This window comes from Drosophila simulans, chromosome 2R, assembly GCF_016746395.2.
Source record: "Drosophila simulans strain w501 chromosome 2R, Prin_Dsim_3.1, whole genome shotgun sequence".
Lineage (NCBI taxonomy): Eukaryota > Metazoa > Arthropoda > Insecta > Diptera > Drosophilidae > Drosophila > Drosophila simulans.
Window position 1 is genome coordinate 3594251 of NC_052521.2, and position 19046 is coordinate 3613296.

General features: G+C 43.7%; 1 protein-coding gene and 1 long non-coding RNA gene across 7 annotated transcripts in view; one reads left to right on the forward strand and one right to left on the reverse strand.

The window, feature by feature from the left end:
• Positions 1 to 18990, forward strand: part of LOC6733182 (tyrosine-protein kinase Src42A) — a 34504-nt gene extending 15514 nt beyond the window's left edge. The window contains exons 2-11 of one of the 6 annotated variants that reach the window (XM_016167512.3): positions 1524 to 5165; positions 15533 to 15654; positions 15741 to 15825; positions 15891 to 15969; positions 16264 to 16290; positions 16841 to 17009; positions 17072 to 17230; positions 17406 to 17574; positions 17636 to 17802; positions 17868 to 18990. In XM_016167512.3, coding sequence (XP_016026059.1) covers positions 1558 to 5165; positions 15533 to 15654; positions 15741 to 15825; positions 15891 to 15969; positions 16264 to 16290; positions 16841 to 17009; positions 17072 to 17230; positions 17406 to 17574; positions 17636 to 17802; positions 17868 to 18076 — 4794 coding nt within the window. In that variant the 5' untranslated portion in view covers positions 1524 to 1557 and the 3' untranslated portion in view covers positions 18077 to 18990. Of the gene's footprint in view, positions 1 to 1523; positions 5166 to 15532; positions 15655 to 15740; positions 15826 to 15890; positions 15970 to 16263; positions 16291 to 16840; positions 17010 to 17071; positions 17231 to 17396; positions 17575 to 17635; positions 17803 to 17867 lie in introns of all 6 variants that reach the window. The other 5 variants (XM_016167514.3, XM_039291551.2, XM_016167513.3 and 2 more) reach the window with 5 other exon arrangements.
• LOC120284362 lies at positions 11865 to 14075 on the reverse strand. Its single transcript, XR_006541532.1, has 2 exons — positions 13977 to 14075; positions 11865 to 13902 (listed from the first exon to the last, which is right to left on the reverse strand). It is a non-coding gene; the product is annotated as an uncharacterized LOC120284362 (long non-coding RNA).
• Positions 18991 to 19046: the final 56 nt, after the last annotated feature.

A 19046-nucleotide genomic window follows, 5' to 3' on the forward strand; every position in this document is an offset into this window, starting at 1 on the left:
ATCTTGATTCTTCCCAGATTATTAGGGAAAATCTTTAATGTTTTTTGGCATGGGCATACGTACCATTCAAAATAAACTTTTACTTAGCAGGTATCAAAAGAATCTGCATCTTAAATCTGCTGCGCTTATAGTTTTTGTTGCCTTGACATTTATTCGAAGGCAATGGAAATTTTTTTTCTTCAAAGAAGATAAATTTTGTATATATCCAACAAATTTTTGAAAGTATACGAAACATGAGAAATGAGATTAAAGTTCACAGAGTAAAGGTGATGATTAAGAACATGCAAACATATGGATACGGAAAATTAGTACGCCATGGATTTATATAGTAAACCCCAATGCTTGATGCCTGTTTTAAGTTCAGCTAAGAAAAAGTCGTCTTACTTTACTTAATACTTTCAGATATCTTGTTGTAGACTCACTTGAAGTAGCTTTTTCCTCAGTTTGTTTTGCGTTTTTCTGTTGGCATTGACATTTTCGCATTCTGACAGTATTGCGACAATATACCTACAATTTAGAACAAGCGCACTTGTAGATAGCAAGATCGAAAGTGATTTGTCTGCACGATGTCCAGCATCATGAGTCCCATTGGTTTGAATCGATGACTTGACCACTCTGTCTCAAGAGTTCATTTTGTCGGCACAGCATCAATCTGTTGCCTTCCCTTCGAGCGTAACTTTTAAGTCAGAAAAGAGAGTCGACCTTAGGGGAAGGTGGACAATATTATCTTTGTTGTGTATACAAATAGCTAAAACTAAATGATCAGCCGAAAGACAGCTTCAGACACTTCTCACAATTTGTCTACGAATCTCGCAAGGGCCACTAAGTAAATAACCGCGTGATCTGACGACCAATTCCATCGCATGCTGCATACAATATATACGCAATGGAAGATTTTTTCGACGTTACACGTTCTAAGTTAATAAATGGAATCCAAAAACTGGTTGCTAATACCGACAAGATATTTTATTAGGTGATACTTGGGTATAAAATGGAGATATTGCTATTTGTTCGTTTATTTTTCTTCAATTGTGTAATCATTGCAATTTCTGAAGGACAAGTACACTTCAACACTTAATGAAGACTACTTTTTGGTTCGATTTTGGGTATGTTTATCACGTTTAGTTCTTGCGTGTTTTTTTTAAACATTCCACAAATTATACGTGATCGGCAATCCGCTCTAATTCCATCGCATTCAAATCACAAACCATTTCTAACGGCTTGACTGTGCTTTTCATGTCCACGCCGCAAAGAATTTAAATATGTTACATTTTTTCTTTACCAATCTTCTCATAATCAAATTCAAGGCTACCTTCAGCACAACGAATAACTTTTCTTATATACATGAATATTTTGGTCACACAACATTCTTCGTTGTACATCAAAAGTCAGTATAAACGAAACTCAAGCTCAAAATATCTCAGATGTTCCCATCAGCGAAGCACAAAAACAGTAAAGAAATCCCAAGAAAGAAATGAAATCTCTCCAATTACCAAGTACTCAACCGTTTTCTTTCCTAACAGCCGCTATACGCATTAATCTGTACAAGGAGCCATCATGACGGCCATGCCCGTGGTGTGGTGCACCGATCCCAACTCGGTGAACAATAAGCCCACAGCCTTCGCCTTGCACGGAATTCAGCTGCAAGGAAATGTTACCAAGAAACAGGTACATGCCCTCCGGGAGCTGGTAAATGCCGCCGCTGAGGGCCGCCTCATCCTCCCCTCGGACGGTACCTTTACTCTGCTGGATACTGGGCTTAGCATTGAAAGCTCGATCGTGGAGCAGGAGTCAAACACCTCTAATAGTCCTGGTGAGCCTAGTACATTGGCTCAACCAAAGAATTCCAAGAACACCTATATCCTGATGCCCGTCAGCAAGGCAGATGGATCGAGGCAAGCAGGTGTAGTAAACGGAGGGCTTGACTCGTCCGTACAATCGATTGCAGCCGCCGCCGCTCAACTGGAGTTCCTGCTCGATCCCAAATACTCGTCCACCCCTGAAGCCAGCCCAGATGTTGAACCCAGTGTAGAACTGGCTGAGGGTGGGGCGCCAGGAGAGATTTTGTACGAGTTCCTGTGCTGCGCCAAGTGCATGAACGAACAGCGGACCGGACTCACTTGCGCTGGACGTCGCCTGCAGCGCTATTTAAGGACATGCAGCAGTGGAAGTGGCAACGGCAGTGGTAGAAACCGCGACTTCGAGACGGTCAACGATCCAGCTACATGGCAGCTGCAACTGGATCCTGTCAGCAGCATCGCCAGCAAGTACGCCCGCCGACAGCAGAGACAGAGGCAGCATGGCACCGTTTCCATGGGTATCGCACGTAACCGCACCCAACGCCATCACAAATTACCCATGCACAGTGTTAAAATCTTTCATAATCGCAGCACTTACATGCCAGCTACTACAGCAACAGGAGCACTAGCAATAGCTGGGGGGGCCCCAGCTTGCCTTGTGGGCGGAGGCCGAGAGGTGTCATCAATTCCGATGCCGATTCCAAGTCCGAGCTCGAATCCAAATTCCAAACCCACCCCAGCGAATAGACCGATCGTCGGCAGTGAAGCGTTTAGTTTGTTACCGACAACGGCGAGATCTACATCGTTGACAGAAACAGCACTCGCGAAACCGGCAGCAACAGTTCTACCTCTCTACGCTGTTGTTAGTAAAAATCGTGAATTAGAGAGCATTACAAAGACTGTGGAGGTCCCAACCTCAGCTATGCTAGCCGTTGTGCTTGAGGAGCCGTCTTCACATCCTGCAGACGGACGCGATCTGATCAGCTTTGACGACGACCAGGCGCAGGTGTGTGCTGAGGCGGGGGATGTAAGCCACCAGGCCGGAAGTGCAGTGGATCTTCTGTGCGCCCCAAATGAAGAGAACACACTGGTGGAGACTCCGCCGGCCACTCCAGCCAAGCCCTGCATACCCGGAAGCAACAATTCAAGCCGCAAAACCAGCTTTGATTCTACCAGCACCCTCAGTTCCATGGACTCTGGTTTCATGGAGATGCAGAACAAATTGGATGCCCTGGCAGCAGCGGCAGCAGCAACACTACTAGGCGAATCAACACCACCTTTAGGCGAAGCAGCAGTACCTTTAGGCGAAGCTACAACATCGTCGGCGATCGGCGAGAAAATTGACCGACGGAACTACAAGGAATGTCTGACGCAGTCACGAAATCGCCGAAAATCCTACGAGGAATTCAAAGCAATGTTTATTGAACCCGCCGCGGAAGCGTCCAAATCAGTTACCGTGCCACCGCCGGTGGTAGCACCAGCGGATGACGCAACAACAGCCAGCAGCACTGTGATCCCACTTTCCTCCATTTCAGAACAAGAAAATATAGGCAGCCGGGGTGTAAGGGGCAAACCGGATTGCGCAAACGAGTTTGCCGCCAGCACTGATGAAATGGATACCGGCGACGGTAACAGCGATGGTGAAAAAGGCGCTGCTGCCGAAGTCGATCTGACAACAGAAAAAACCGCAACAGCAAAAACTTTAGTGAGCAGCTCCACCACAGAGGCGATGCGAAAGAATTCCGATTTTCTATCGCAGATTCTCGATCATCAATTTGCGGCCAAGGAGCGAGCCAAGGCGCACAAACGTCGCACTTCATACGAGGAATTTAAGCGACTGGTTAACGAAATTGAGCCACTGGAATGCCCGAACACCCAGCCTCCCGTCTCGGCTGCGGTCACACCCACAACCGCAACAGCAGCGGCAACACCGCTGATAAAACGCCAAAACTCGCGGCAGCGTAAAAGCTTTGCCAGCTACTTTTTGCCGCACCGGCATTCGACCAAAGAACAAAAGACTGACAAGGAGAACTGCGCTCGGGATCCAATGAAGCCTTCACAGGAGCAACAGCTGGCGGTCTGTGGCAAGCTTCCGCTTCACAGGAGCAACACCAGCGACAACTCTAGCTCCTACTATCGGCGCAATTTCAAGATCTACGATAAACTGGTCTACGGTACTATCTACGATATCATCCAGCGCAAAAATGACATCTACCAAAAATACGACAAATACATGACCTATGGCACCATATATGAGATTCTTCACCGCAAGACCTCGCAAAGCAGCGATCCGTGGCAACGTAAAAGCCTCAGCTCCATTCTGGAGGGAGGGCGATCCTCGGGCGACATCATCTATGACATCGTTCAGAGGCGGGAACGTGAAAAACGCACACTAGGCTCCGCGACTTCGGCCACTGTCTCCACGATCAATCCTCACAAATATGGAACGATTTATGATATTCTGCAGGGCGTAAAAATAGATGCGGGTCATGCTAAAAGTAAACCGGACACCAAGCCACCACAGCCCAAGCCAACGCGCTTCGTGGTCAGCCAGGTGGTAGAGCCCGTCCAGATACCGCCCACGGATCAGTCGGAAAAGAGTGTCCAGGAGCAAGGTGCACCAAAATCTAACAAGCCAAACAAAATGCGCCGTCTATCTAACATCCTAAGCTATAGTCGCAACTCTGGCGAGGATCAGCAGGAAGCGACTGGAAAGGAGGAGACCAAACCAAAACGCACTCAGGCCAAGCGACGGATCGGAGTCACCAACCTGTTGTTGCCCCTAGACTCTGAGGAGCTCTACACACGCATTATAGCCCAGCAGCGGGGGCTTGAGAAGGAGCACAGTCACGACCCAGAAGAGAAGTGCGCCAGCGAGGAGCAGATGTGCACTCGCAACGCGTTGACCAAGTCTAGCTCACTAGACGCCATCTCACTTTCGGTAGCCATTTCGCCCGCGTCGTCGCCATCCCCTCCGCGTCCGCGCCGTAGCCTTAAGCAACACCGCTGCCTCCAGCAACGCCAGCAAACGCCACTTGCCAAAAAGCACTCTCTGGACAACTGCCTTCAAATAGTGTCGCCGGCGACTAGCCGGCAGCCACTGCGTCGCTGGTCTAACCAGACTCCTCTGAAGTGCACCTGCCACCCCGCAACCGAGGAACTTCCGCTGACCGCCATAGAGAAGTCCCGCTCGCTCCCCGCCGCCTGCTCCGTCTCCTGCTCTCATACGTGTGCACACTTAAGTGCAATCGATCAAAGCCCAGCTACAACAAAGTGCTTCGGAAAAACATCATTGACGACGGCCAAGAAAGGCAAATCGCGTCGTCTATCAGAATTTACGCGCGGTGAATTTTTAAATGAAAAATCGTAAGTTCAACTGTGCAGCTACAGCCACATCTCTTGTTAATCTGATCCTGTCCCCCAAACTTATATGTTTTTTGAGATCATCTGCACGTAATATGAATTTTTGGATTTTTGGTACAAAGGTATAGTCTAAACGCGTTGGGTTAAGGCTAAGGTCAATGCGTATTAAAAAATAAAATATTTTTTGCCTACATTCCCATTCCAAACAATTGAAAATTGATGAAATTTCCACCGCCCACATTGCTTATGCCAAAATTTTCCACTGCAACAGAAATTCGTGAAACAAAGGCACTTCAAGGCCAAAACGTTTCAAATTGGTTCAAAGTTTGGTATTTGCATATCAATGCGAGCAGAAATAATGTCTGAGCAATGTCCAATACACGTGCTGCCGGAGCCATACCAAATCGGGCTACTGAAGCACTTGCACAGGCCAAAAGCAAAAGTCAAGACAAATGGCACCTTCCTCTTTGTCCGATCCCGGCTCCACCGCCCACCCGTCCACTTGGCACGGAGCAGCTTTTTAAGCGAATGAGGGTAATCATTCAAAAATGTGTTGAACCATGTTTGCTTATCGTTTAATAAAAGCCAAACTGCCACGACTTTCGTCGCTTAATGAACTTCTTTGGCCAAATAAACGGTAAATGCCCTCTCAAAAGTTCGGGTGTTCATTCGATAGCCAAATATAGCAGGCTAAAACGCTAGCGTTGGGACGTGCTCGAACGTTTCTCCACTCACTTGCAATCACACATGTGGTTACAACACCCAAACAGACTGACAAATAGACATGCGTCGATGGCTAGGAGAGGTTAGCGAAGGACAAACATATCTGGCCATTCGGCCATAAACCTAGTGTTCTATACATCCGAACTTCCCGTTTTGGGCGAAGTAAACTGCCAGCCAGTGATTTTGGCTCGCCTTTGTTTAGGTTTCTCTATAATAACAGCTATTTTGCTTTCATGCGACTTCAACGGCAAAACGTTTTTTTCCAATTGGCATTAGTCACCTTTGTTGTTGATTGATTTTCCCCAGAACCAGTACCAGTTGTCTGATACTGGCTACCCAACTTATTAGCAGTCTAGTTAGGGACAGATTGCCAATCAAAACTGTACTGTTGGAGCAGCTGCAAAATTCCTAAACATCAGCTGAATTCCTAAATAAAGTAATAAGCTCTAGGGCCACAAAAAGTGGAATTGTTTTCTTACATTAGTATTGATCTTAAAATGCTAAACTGGATTTATAATTACTTCACTATAATTCGCTATAACTCTTTTCCCTGCGAATATGAAGTTCAAAAGATATATAAGAGAGCTGGGGAACTTTTGAAATGAAGTGAGACGTAATGATACCGGTTACTAGTACAGAAATGGGTTGAATAGATTCGTTGAAAAGTATGCAACATGCAGAAGGAAGTATAAAGTATGTCCTTTCGTCTGAATGCTGTGATTTCGGGAACTAGAATAGCTAGAATTTTAAAAGCATGCTGATTTTTAAGACGTCAACACAGCATTAGTTTGTTTCAGAACGATATCACCACCACAAATCGCCCAAAACTGCCACACTTTTGAAAAGTTTATTAATTCCAACCAATTTCCATTGGTTTTTCGTAAAAACAAATTGTTCACCCTATCTCCCAAAGCTGCCTAGTAGAGGGTATCTGATAATTAAGGAAATCGACTATTCTTTATCTCTGTTTTTTTTGCACTACAGTTATTTTATCTGTGCAAAACATGTAGATATAAGAACATTCAGCTCTACGACTTTTGTTTAATGCAGATAGTGAAAGACTTAAGTTAAATTTTAGTTTAAAAGGTAGCAAATATTTTGCAGAAATCATCTTACAATACACCAACAATTGTCCATTACTTCATTACTCCATTACTTAGAAGTTAGTAATTACCTAAGATTTCTCTCTTGTTTCGTATTGGGTTTCCGTGCATTTGTTTGCGTAACAAATTTACGATAGCAGTGCGACATCTTAAAGTTAAACTCCCATCAGCCCCACTAATTTTAGTCGTTTCAATGGCATTGTCACTCATTTGATTATCCACAGCACAACTTTACGGTTGAGTATGAGTGATAGGATATCCCACAAATTAAAAAACCATTAGGAGTAAAACGCATTCGAAGTTTGCTTGATGAAGTGCAGTTTCCATACAGTGACAAATACCAACAACTAAGTACGTCCAACAAAGTATATACTTAAATGTTATTATAGCGTGTTTTGCCGGAACTGTATCCAGAACAACAGAAAATAGACTAGGTGTGTCTGGGAGCTATGCTCGCCTCCATTGTTTAAATACTTACCTATCCGCCGACCTAAAGTCAATCACTTTCACGATCTGTGGTCGGTCAGTCCGTGGTTTATGTTAGCGCAGGCGTCATCTCAGTTAAGAATGCTGTCAAAATTCACTCTGAATTATATAGTATACAGGGTATACTTAGTTGTAGTTACAATGTATGATTGATGAATTATCTATAATTTATATACTACCTGTACTTTGATCAGAAATATTCGTGATTTAAATACGCGCACAACCATCATTATTAAATTAAATGCAAAAATACACTTTAATTTTTTGAGTGCAGGTTGATATTAAGTATACGCAAAGAAAGCTTGGATGATTATTTTTTCCGAATGCTCTGAAGCGGAACCCTCTATTTGACCTGCCCAGAAATGACAAACGGAACCCATTTCAATGTGTCGTGTTCCCATGCGTTCTGGTTTGTCACAAGCTACTCAGTAAAAAGTCTCGAACGAACATTCAAATCGTGTTGGACTGTGGGCGATAAAAGTTACATACAATGGCAGTCTGTTCTAAACGATTCTGATTTCTATCAAATTACCGCGGTACAACTCGAAAATTTGACAACCGATCTCGGATTACTCTCGCGTGTCAAAAGATTCCTTACAGTAATAAATAAGCAGAAGCGTGACCGGAAATCAATAATTGCAACTTTTTCAACGCATTGTTATAAGGACTGGCAATGGCCGTCGTGGACGTTTCTGGAAAAGTACTTATCGACTCGACTGTGGAGCCCCCTCGAAAGTCAAGCCTAGCATTACCAAATTATTTACTCATGAAAACCAAATCTACTGCTCCGGCCCCACCAAACGCCAGGAGGCAGGCAAGCCAAGCCTGGCCATATTTATTTTTAGATGCACCGAACTGGTTGCATTTCCAGCTGCTCGTGGTCTGCATTGATTTGGAGTTTGTGCAGCAAGTGCTGCGTACCGAAGTCTGGCTCAATTAAATGAAACCCAGTCCAGCAGCTCGCATTTCACAGCCAAGAAGAAAAACTGCATTTGACCAGGCACATTGTTATTATTCGATCTATGCATTGCGGCTCGAGCTTATTTAACCATCATGTCCCGATTGGCTCCGTCGTCGGCTATGAAATTGCATTGGAAATTCACTGCAATTGGCGCCGTCCAACAATTATGTGTGGCTCCAATCGCTTTAACATGAATTGGCCTGGCTTGGTTTGGTTTTAAAAATAGACACATGCCAACCCATTTGTGGTCCACAACTGTCAATTGCCGAGTGCGTATCCAAGGCTTGGGATAGCTAACAACAGTAGCTGCATTGGCAAGCTTGTATACCGGAAATCATTTTTTAAGCAATAGATAGGAGGCAGTGCTTTTATATTTGCGCTCAAACAAAGGAAAAGATGCCTGTGTGTATCTATCTGCTTGCTTAGAGATCAAACATTTTTGCTGTTTTGGATTTTGATTCAAGACGCGACAATATTTATTACTCGTATGGAATAAAACAAATCACTGTTAAATTGTTTGCTGACTTGCTTTCTTTCTTGTTGTTTAAACAAGAAACACTTGAACATATCGAGGGTATTTCCGCCCCAAATCGGGAATAGTTTAGTCCAGCCTACGCAATGCTTAAGAACGTTGACTTATTGTTTTAATTATTTCTAACGTCGACACCCACAAACGTCCAAAACTTTCGGGCCAATTAATATATTGGATTTTCTTTATTTCAAGCAACTCTACCTAAACAATTGCTACCTAAACAATAAACATTGCTCTAAACGAGATAGTTAGCTCTAATCTGTGATATTTAGATAAAATAGATTTGAAAATCATAACATTTTGAAATGCCTAGGATCAGCTGTTATGAGAATAGAAAATATAGCGATGTTACACTAACGAACTGTTTAATTATTATTATTATTAATAAATTATTTGTTTGGACACTATAAAAACGTTTTGTTGCAGTCAATCGAACAACGTGACATTAATTTCCCATTACAAGAATTACACACACATGTTTTCGGAATATCTTTTAAACGAAGCATGCGAATTTCAAAAAAAATTATTCAACCGATGTATAGTTTTCCTTTGGATTTTACAATACCTTTAGATTTGTGATTACGCATTATGACAACCACAGCGGATTACCATTTCTTCCTTTATATGAAGTAGTCGCCATTGTCACTATATGAATGCTTTCCTCAGTGACTCTATTGTGTCCATATTTTATTGTAGCAGAAGTAACACTGTGGCATCCACATAAACATTAGACTGAGAAAGGTTCGTTTGAAAGTCTGTAAAGCAATTTCTAGAAAAATATAAAATGAGATCTACAAGTAAAATTTAATTTTATTATCTAGACGGAAAATTTAAAAATATGGGAAATATTCAGCAGATATTGGGCATTTGTGTCCAGCAGCCAATTATAGAGAAAGTGGCAGTGCAGTCGTAGCAGCTCGACCAATAAAATTGGTACTCCAATTCATATGCAATGGTTTAGATGGGTTTAAAGCTATACGGGAAATAGTCAGATGGCTTGGAGAACTAAAAAGCTTATTCCATTGTAACCAAATGATGTTGGAGATCATCGCAAATCCGGGTATATCCTATCAACTCCTATCCACTCATACTCATGGCGTCGCTAACCGAACCGCAGGCACTTGTGTCTCGTATACTGCGTCATGACCTGTTTCAGTGAATTTCACTAGGGCACCGCCAAACTAAGGTATGGAGAGCAACCAAAAGCGACAAAAAGCGGCTGACCAGGCCAAACCGTTGCTTATTCCAGTTAAGCTGCCAAAGTAAGTCCCGGCACAGGTGCGCCTGGTTCGAATAAATAGAAACGGCTACAAGAAACTGTGCCCAGCAGGCTTAAATGGGCCTCAAAATCAAGTAAACTCCACGTTTGTCACGTGGGCCAACTTCGCGTAACTCCCTATGGGCCATAGGCATCTGTATGGGACGTGCACATAGTGGATCGATTCACAAGTTAATCTAATTTTAACTCAAAAGTGCATGTGCCCAAGTGCAATTAATGTTACCGCCGTCTAAAAGTAACCAAACTTGTTACGACAAAGATCGTACATGCATCTTGCCATTGCTGTTCCATTACCCATGGCCAAAAAAAAGGCCCAAAGCCATGTTGGGGCGTAGAAAAATTGTAGGAAAAACGAAAATGCCCCACGCCTCGTGCGTTGTTGCACATATTTTTAGACAAAATCGAATAAAAATGCAGGCTGTGTTTAAAAATAGCTCCAACTTGCTGTAAGACGAGCCACAGACCATAGCTCTTATGGAAGCTGCGCATGCGCACTTGGCTCGGACATTTAGTTTTCGCTTTGGCATGCTGCGCCATGTTTGGTTTGATTTCTATGCAGTTGGCGTTTGCAGCCTGTGTACATATAAGTGAAACCTTGTTCTAGAACAAACTTGAAAAACGAACAAAATGACCATGTCGGTTCACTGAATCGAGAGAAATTGAACTGTGCATTCCAAATCCCTTTCATACATACATTCATGCTTAAAAGGGCAACCCGTATTCGTGGGGATAAATGTCGATCGAGGGAATCGTGTGATGCCTGCGCATCTCATCCGACTGGATCGGCTTGCCATCGGCATTAGCCGCTCCTAACAGCTCCGGCAGGATACCATTCCCGTCGACAACTTGTCTTGTAAGTAATTAAATCGTGTTGCACATTTATGAAAGTCGTGCATGCACATAAATGGTCAAAGCACACCGGGCAAAGTCGACCAGGCCAGATGAGTCTCTATGAAATGGCTCTTTGCTGATCAGCACCGTCGCATACCATTTAATGACTTCTAGTAAACGCTCATTGGCCAAATAGACACGTGCTGGCGAGGATTCGTACCATTCGCGCCTGACCATGGTCCATCAATCAAAACGTATGCAAACACGCCTTTCCTTCAGGAGGAGCCTTAACGGACGACGCGTTGTGTTGTGGACTGTCATATTGTGAGAATCAGATGATGGAGAAGGTAATGAGTCAAATGAATCAGATGATGGCAACCGTCTGTAAGTCCCTATGCAATCAGCACTAGACATAACCATCTGGAACGCAAACGGCCTGATCAACAACAGGCCAGAGGTCGAGCTTTATTGCAAGACCAACCAAGCAGATATTCTCCTCATATCCGAAACCCATTTTTCAGACAGGTCCTACTTCACCTTAAGGGGGTATGACCTCGTGTCAGCCATCCACCCTAATGGTTCAGCACGCGGCGGCGCCGCCATCCTTATTCGCAGCAGCATCAAATTCGACACCCAACCACCAATTCAAGAGGATTGGGTGCAATGCGCCCGAATATCGGTAAGCACCACCCACGGAGACATTACCTTAGCTGCTGCCTACTGCCCACCCAGATTTAGAGCCACGGACGATTGCTTCTCTTCGCTTTTGGACAGCCTCGGCCCCAAATTCGTCATAGGAGGTGACTTTAACGCCAAGCACACTTGGTGGGGTTCCAGAGTATGCAATCCAAAAGGACGCGCGCTATGCAGGCAGGTTCTCTCCCGCAACCTCAATTGCCACGGAACTGGGACGCCAACATACTGGCCCACTGACCCTGCAAAAACTCCAGACATCTTGGACTTTGCGATCTCTGGCGGCCTGGACCCGGCAAGAATCCAGACCAGGGAGGTGGAAGACCTTCTCTCGGACCATAGTGCCATTGCCGTTTCGGTCTACGCCTCAGCCATGTTGAGATCCGCGGGTAAAAAGTTAATCTTCAAAACGTCCGACATCAGCAAATACCACCACTGGCTGAACAACTCGACAGTCACTAATCCACCATTGGATACCCCTGAACTTATAGATGCGGCCGTTGTGAACCTCACCTCGCAAATTCAGGAGGCAGCAACTTATGCTGCTCCAAGGTTCTCTAACCAAACGAGGGACAGAAGTAGAGACGTCCACTTTTGGAATCCTCGGGTTAATGAGCTCAAGTCAGAGAAAAGGCGTCTCCGACGGGTTTGGTTCCTCTCCAGGAACCCTAGAGACAAAACAGCTCTCAACAGAGCCACCAAGGAGCTGAAGGAAACTCTGGTCAGGCTAAGGAAGGAGGCCCTCGACAGCTTTGTTGGTAATCTCGCGCCGGGTGATCCCCACCACAACCTGTGGAATGTTACCAAGCGCATCAAGAGGCCACTGAAGAGGATCCCGCCCATCAGAAGACAAGACAACTCATGGTGCAGAACTGAGACCGAAAGAGCCAACGCATTCGCCGAGCACTTGGAGGAAGTCTTCACACCAGCCAATCGATGTTCCCCAAATGAAGCAGCCGAAACAGCCAGGCTCCTGTCAGAACCTCTCTTTGACTCCGAGTCGATACCCCAGGCCACGGAAGAGGAAATCAGCAATTTAATAGCGGCAATGGGTAACCACAAGGCTCCAGGCGATGATGCCATCAATGCCATTGCTTTAAAGCTCCTCCCCCCTATTAGCAAGTCACTAATCACGACCATAATAAATAAGTGCTTGCAATTGGGGCACTTCCCTTCATCATGGAAACGCGCCGAAGTAGTTATGATCCTGAAGCCTGGTAAACACGAAGCCAATCCCGCCTCCTACCGCCCGATCAGCCTACTACCAGTACTCTCCAAGATACTCGAAAGAGTATTTTTGACCAGAGTATTGCCGGTGATTGAGGAGGCTGGTCTGATCCCTGATCACCAGTTTGGCTTTAGGCGCCGCCACGGGACACCAGAGCAAGGCCACCGAGTAGCGCAATATATCCTGGACGCCTTTGAGAATAAGAAATACTGCCTAGCAGTAATGCTGGACATTAAGCAAGCCTTTGATCGTGTTTGGCACCCCGGTCTCCTCCTAAAGCTCAAAAACGGCCTGCCCCAGCCATATTTCAAGTTCTTAAAATCGTTCCTGGAGGGCAGAAGATTCGCCGTCAGGTGTGGAGAAGCGCGCTCAGACGTCAAAGAAGCCCGTGCAGGAGTTCCCCAAGGAAGCGTTCTCGGTCCGCTCCTCTACAACGCGTATACGGCTGACCTGCCGGTGATACCGAGCCAGTACATTATGGCAGCCACTTACGCCGATGATACTGCGTTCCTAACAACAGCAGATACCCCAGCAGAGGCCTCCCAGACTATGCAGGAGCAACTAGATCTACTGAACACGTGGCACACGAGATGGAATATATCGGTAAACAGCGACAAGTCAACCGCTACCACCTTCGCAACTAGACGCGGCACTTGCCCACCAGTCAGTTTCAACGGGTTCCCAATCCCAGAGGTAGCCAATCCAAATTATCTTGGCTTTACACTGGACAGGAGACTTACATGGAGACCACACCTGCTAAAGAAGCGGAAACAGGCGGAGAACCGAGTCCGTGAATTCTACTGGCTGATGGGCAGACAATCTAAGCTACCGACTTCCACTAAGCTCCTTATCTACAAAGCGATCATAAGGCCAATCTGGACGTATGGCATTCAACTGTGGGGCACTGCATCGAAAAGTAACATCAACATTATCCAGACATTCGAAAACAAAACGCTCCGCACAGTCACAAACGCTCACCCTTTCCACGATAATGCCACTATACACGAGGTCCTCAGCTTCCCCTGGGTGAAGGATGAGATTAAGAAAAGCAGCAGGCAGTACATGAAGAGGCTTCACACCCAAACAACCTGGCACAAGACCTGCTGGACACCAGTCAACGCACCAGGAGGCTGCACCGATCACACCCTTTGGACCTCTCTGGGATTAGACACGCAAATTAAATTAAATTATATACATACATTATTATATACATCATACATACAATATCGACAGTTATTGTATAGTTTCGCAACAATTTATGTAATCAATTAATTCTCTACCGTTAAGTTTAGTCATCAAATTTAATGATTGTCCGCGAAGGACAGTTTTTAAATTAATATATCCAAAAAAAAAAAAAAAAAATATTGTGAGACAACTTTGTTGCAAGTGATCGCTGCATCGGAAGATAATAATTATACTGGTGGAAGTCAAATGGTGCTCACGATCAGAAGAACACCAGTTAGCTCTCCTCTTTGAGATTCAAACATAAAATTAAAAATGTACGTTCATTCGTGGACTTTGACTGCGACGGACAAGTTCTGTTAAGAATACGTTTAAATCGGTCTGTGCAATCTGAATGGCTCGCTCTAAGACTCGACTTCAGATGCTTGGTCAATTCCAGTGTAGATTTTAAAAGAGTACAGTTCTCCTGGCTTACTGCTAAACGGATCTTCTGCGCTGACTGATTTGGTTTAAATTTTAATGAAATGATTAAAAATTATTCTTGTCAAGGAGTGCGGTTATGATTTATTAGTTTTTTGTGGAGTTCTGCTAAATCATTTGGTTTTTTAAATCTGTCGTTTGTTCATTCTAATAGATCATTACCCAAAGTCAACTTTCACTTATCAAGACTCATATGAAGGCAAAACCCTTTTGTATGTTCCCGTATATTGTGCCCTGTTTATTGCCCCCAACATCTAACCCACATAGTAGCATGCCCATATCTCTACTCCATGATTCCCGACAACGAGTTGCTTACACATATTTGGTAACGCTTTAATCGTCATCCGTTATCTCGCGTTCGTCACGAACTTCAAAATGCGAATTGGACTGTTATGTAACATACCCGTCACACACATCTTTTAATTGACCACCTCCAGCGGCCGCATCAACGAAAATAAAGAAGAATAGTTAAAGAGCAAAGCATGAAACCACATACAGTTAATTTTCTTTGTCAATGTTAATGCTGAATTATATGATGAAAATGTATTTACACTCGTTGCTCGTAGAGCTAGATTGAGATCTAGTACTCAATCGTTGCTCGTAAAGCTTGATTGAGATCTAGTACTCAATCAATAATACACACAGTATAAGTCACTTATATGTTGACAGTATCTGTAGGCCTCCCACGCGAGCTCTTAGTCAATCCTTTGGGGCGAGAGAAACTGAAATCGAATATTGCAACCTTGATAGAGCGGTTTCCTTAATAAAGTTAACGGATTTATGAGTAAAGAAATCAATGTATTTTTTTAGCATATGTTACACTTGCCTGCATTTTAATAATTTCCTTCTCTGTTTTTTCGCTTTACTTGCAGCTGGTACTTCCGCAAAATCAAACGCATTGAGGCTGAGAAAAAACTTCTACTGCCAGAGAACGAGCACGGTGCATTTTTAATTCGAGATTCCGAAAGCCGTCACAACGACTACTCGCTATCAGGTGCGTGCCCAACAAGGCATTCAATTAGCATTAATGTGCATTATATTACATAAAATTAATACTGCGGTGTACGAATGTTTTTGCAGTGCGCGATGGCGATACGGTTAAGCATTATCGCATCAGACAATTGGACGAAGGCGGCTTCTTCATCGCCAGGCGCACGACATTCAGGTGAGTGTTTATATCGGGCCTGCCGATCCGGAGTCGTAGTAACACTATGTCCCACCCGAAAACAGAACCCTTCAGGAGCTGGTGGAGCACTATTCGAAGGACTCGGATGGCCTGTGCGTCAACCTCTGCAAGCCGTGTGTCCAGGTAAGCCGACAGGGAAATGTGGTCTTTAAAGCCATTGTTTGCTTTGATTTAATCGCGCATTATACATCCGACTTGCCGCCAAATGTTTGGATGCGTGGGATGACAACATTTGCATTTGACATTGTTATGCCTTGGTTTGTTCATTTCGAAATGCCCAACACCTGTATACTAAAAAACTGTTTTAAATTTTCCTTGTATTTCTTTCATGTTTCTTTAATTAACACAAAATTGTGTGTATAATAATAACCATACAAAACAATTACTAACCATCTTAAATATAATCAAAACAAAAAGACAAATTCTTTTTCGGGTGTCTTTGAGGTAGGATTTCTATCTAAGACGTTAAGATGTGCGTGTGTTTTTTACCCATTAACACAATACTACTAAAAGCGAGAGTTATTCTATCACTGCCAATCAAAACCCTCACAACAAATTAAATTAACCTTTCATGATCTATCACAGTACAATCGACTTAATGCCGAATTCAGGTGACCCACAAGTGTATTCAGTCAGAGTTCAGCGAGTACTAAATTTAACAATATACTTTTATATCAAGGCGCAATCTCTTAAATGTTCTCCTAATGTCCAGATTAAAGAGATTTATACTGAGATACTGAATAAATCTGATTCATTCTTTTGAACTCTGACTGTTGCGCACATTAACCAGAATGAAAGCCTTGCAATTAACTCACATCCGTCCCAGCTAATAAAGTCCATACTTTTATTTTGTAAATAAGGCCTAAATGTACGCTACACAATCATTACTCAATTGGCACAATCATTTCTCCAAGCTGTGCAGTACTGCGCCTGAAAATGTGCAAAGCAATTACTTACCGATTTTTTCGTTCACCATGTAACCATCGTAACGCAGATCGAGAAGCCTGTAACTGAGGGACTTTCGCACCGCACTCGCGATCAGTGGGAGATCGACAGAACATCTTTGAAATTCGTGCGCAAGCTGGGCTCCGGACAGTTTGGCGATGTCTGGGAGGGACTGTGGAACAACACAACACCTGTGGCCATTAAAACTCTGAAATCTGGTAAGTCTGCAGTCGAGCTAAAGCCTAAAGATTGGTTCCATAACTTTTGCTCTGGATTTCAGGCACAATGGACCCCAAGGATTTCTTAGCGGAAGCCCAGATCATGAAGAAACTGCGCCACACCAAGCTTATACAGTTGTACGCTGTCTGCACTGTTGAGGAGCCCATCTATATTATCACAGAGTTAATGAAGCACGGTTCACTGTTGGAATATCTCCAAGGTATGCCACTAGGAAGGAAGCCTAGGAAAAAATAAGACGCTTTGCATAAAAACAATATGAACCAAACACTTTGAACACCTTTTTTCATGCCACGCAACGTTAACCAACCAACCGCTCGCTTATCATGTCATGACAATTGCTTATTTTTGTTTTTAATATCTTTTAGCCATTGCAGGCAAGGGTCGTAGCCTCAAAATGCAAACTCTGATTGATATGGCAGCGCAAATAGCTGCTGGCATGGCTTACTTGGAGTCCCAGAATTATATTCACAGGGATCTAGCGGCGCGCAATGTACTGGTAGGCGATGGAAACATCGTCAAAATCGCCGACTTTGGTTTGGCTAGGTAAAGACACGGCTTTAAAAAGACATAACTAGCCCCAATAACGCAAATCTTCACTGTGCAGGCTCATCAAGGAGGACGAATACGAGGCCCGGGTAGGCGCCAGATTCCCCATAAAATGGACCGCTCCAGAGGCTGCTAACTACAGCAAATTCTCAATCAAATCGGATGTTTGGAGCTTTGGCATTCTACTCACAGAACTGGTCACCTACGGACGCATACCATATCCAGGTAAGTCACACCTTTGACTAGCCTCAAACTCTTAGTAATCGAATCCGGCTTATCGTTTTGATTAGGCATGACCAACGCCGAGGTGCTAACGCAAGTGGAGCACGGCTATCGAATGCCGCAACCTCCCAACTGCGAGCCACGCCTGTATGAGATTATGCTGGAATGTTGGCACAAGGACCCAATGCGCAGACCCACGTTTGAGACGCTACAATGGAAACTGGAAGACTTCTATACATCTGATCAGAGCGACTACAAAGAGGCGCAGGCCTACTGATAAATGCTTTTCGAAGTCACGGACGTGGCCAGCAGTCGTGACGAAAATTAAGACAGCTGCAAATAATCGCCAGGCATCCCAGAACGGACAATTCTTACTAAGTTAATTTTGTTTTGCATAGATTTTCTACTGCTGCACAACTTGTCCATGGGCCCCCGTTTGGTGCCCGTTGGCTGTGGTTGTCTAGGTACCGATACGATTCATGTTATTAGCATTTAAGGTAAATAGTTGCTGAGGTGGAATGCAATTTCAAATGACGTTCCATTGGAACATTCGTTTTCTTGTTTATTATGACAAACATATTGGCACTTGGTCGGATTGATACGCTTTGACATCCTTGTCGTATATTTCGATTAATATATCAAATGTATTATTATTTATATAACGCATATAGCATATATTTACGCGTATACACACATATATATATATGATCACTTATATACAAATATACATACAACCGTATAGTCACACCTTCATATGCCGAGACCCTCATTATTGAAGTATGCCGAAACATACTTCTCTTCCCAACTTTTCTTTAGTTGATAGGCCAACCTGAGAACGATATTTGCAGCACACAAATATACAAAAATGTTTCACTTTTAGTTAATTCATTACGTACGTGTCTTACTCCAATTCTCACTTAACATTATCAACGACATTATATGCTTTATCACAAATAGAAAAAGCAACACAAACGCCAATCATTAAATATATGCTAGCTACTGGATACTTTGCAGTGCCCAATAGCTAAATCCATATAATTACTTATTTAGAATTTAATTGTAATTTGTAACCTTAACATAATATGCAGCTTATTCTTAAACAAACATATACATATACGAAAACATGTACATTTAGAACCAAGAAAATAAATTTCTTTATAATTTATAAATATAAAATTCTTTAAAATTAAACTCAACTTTTTCTCATTATTTTATCTATTAAGGAGGGGCTGAAAAAAAAAACGCAA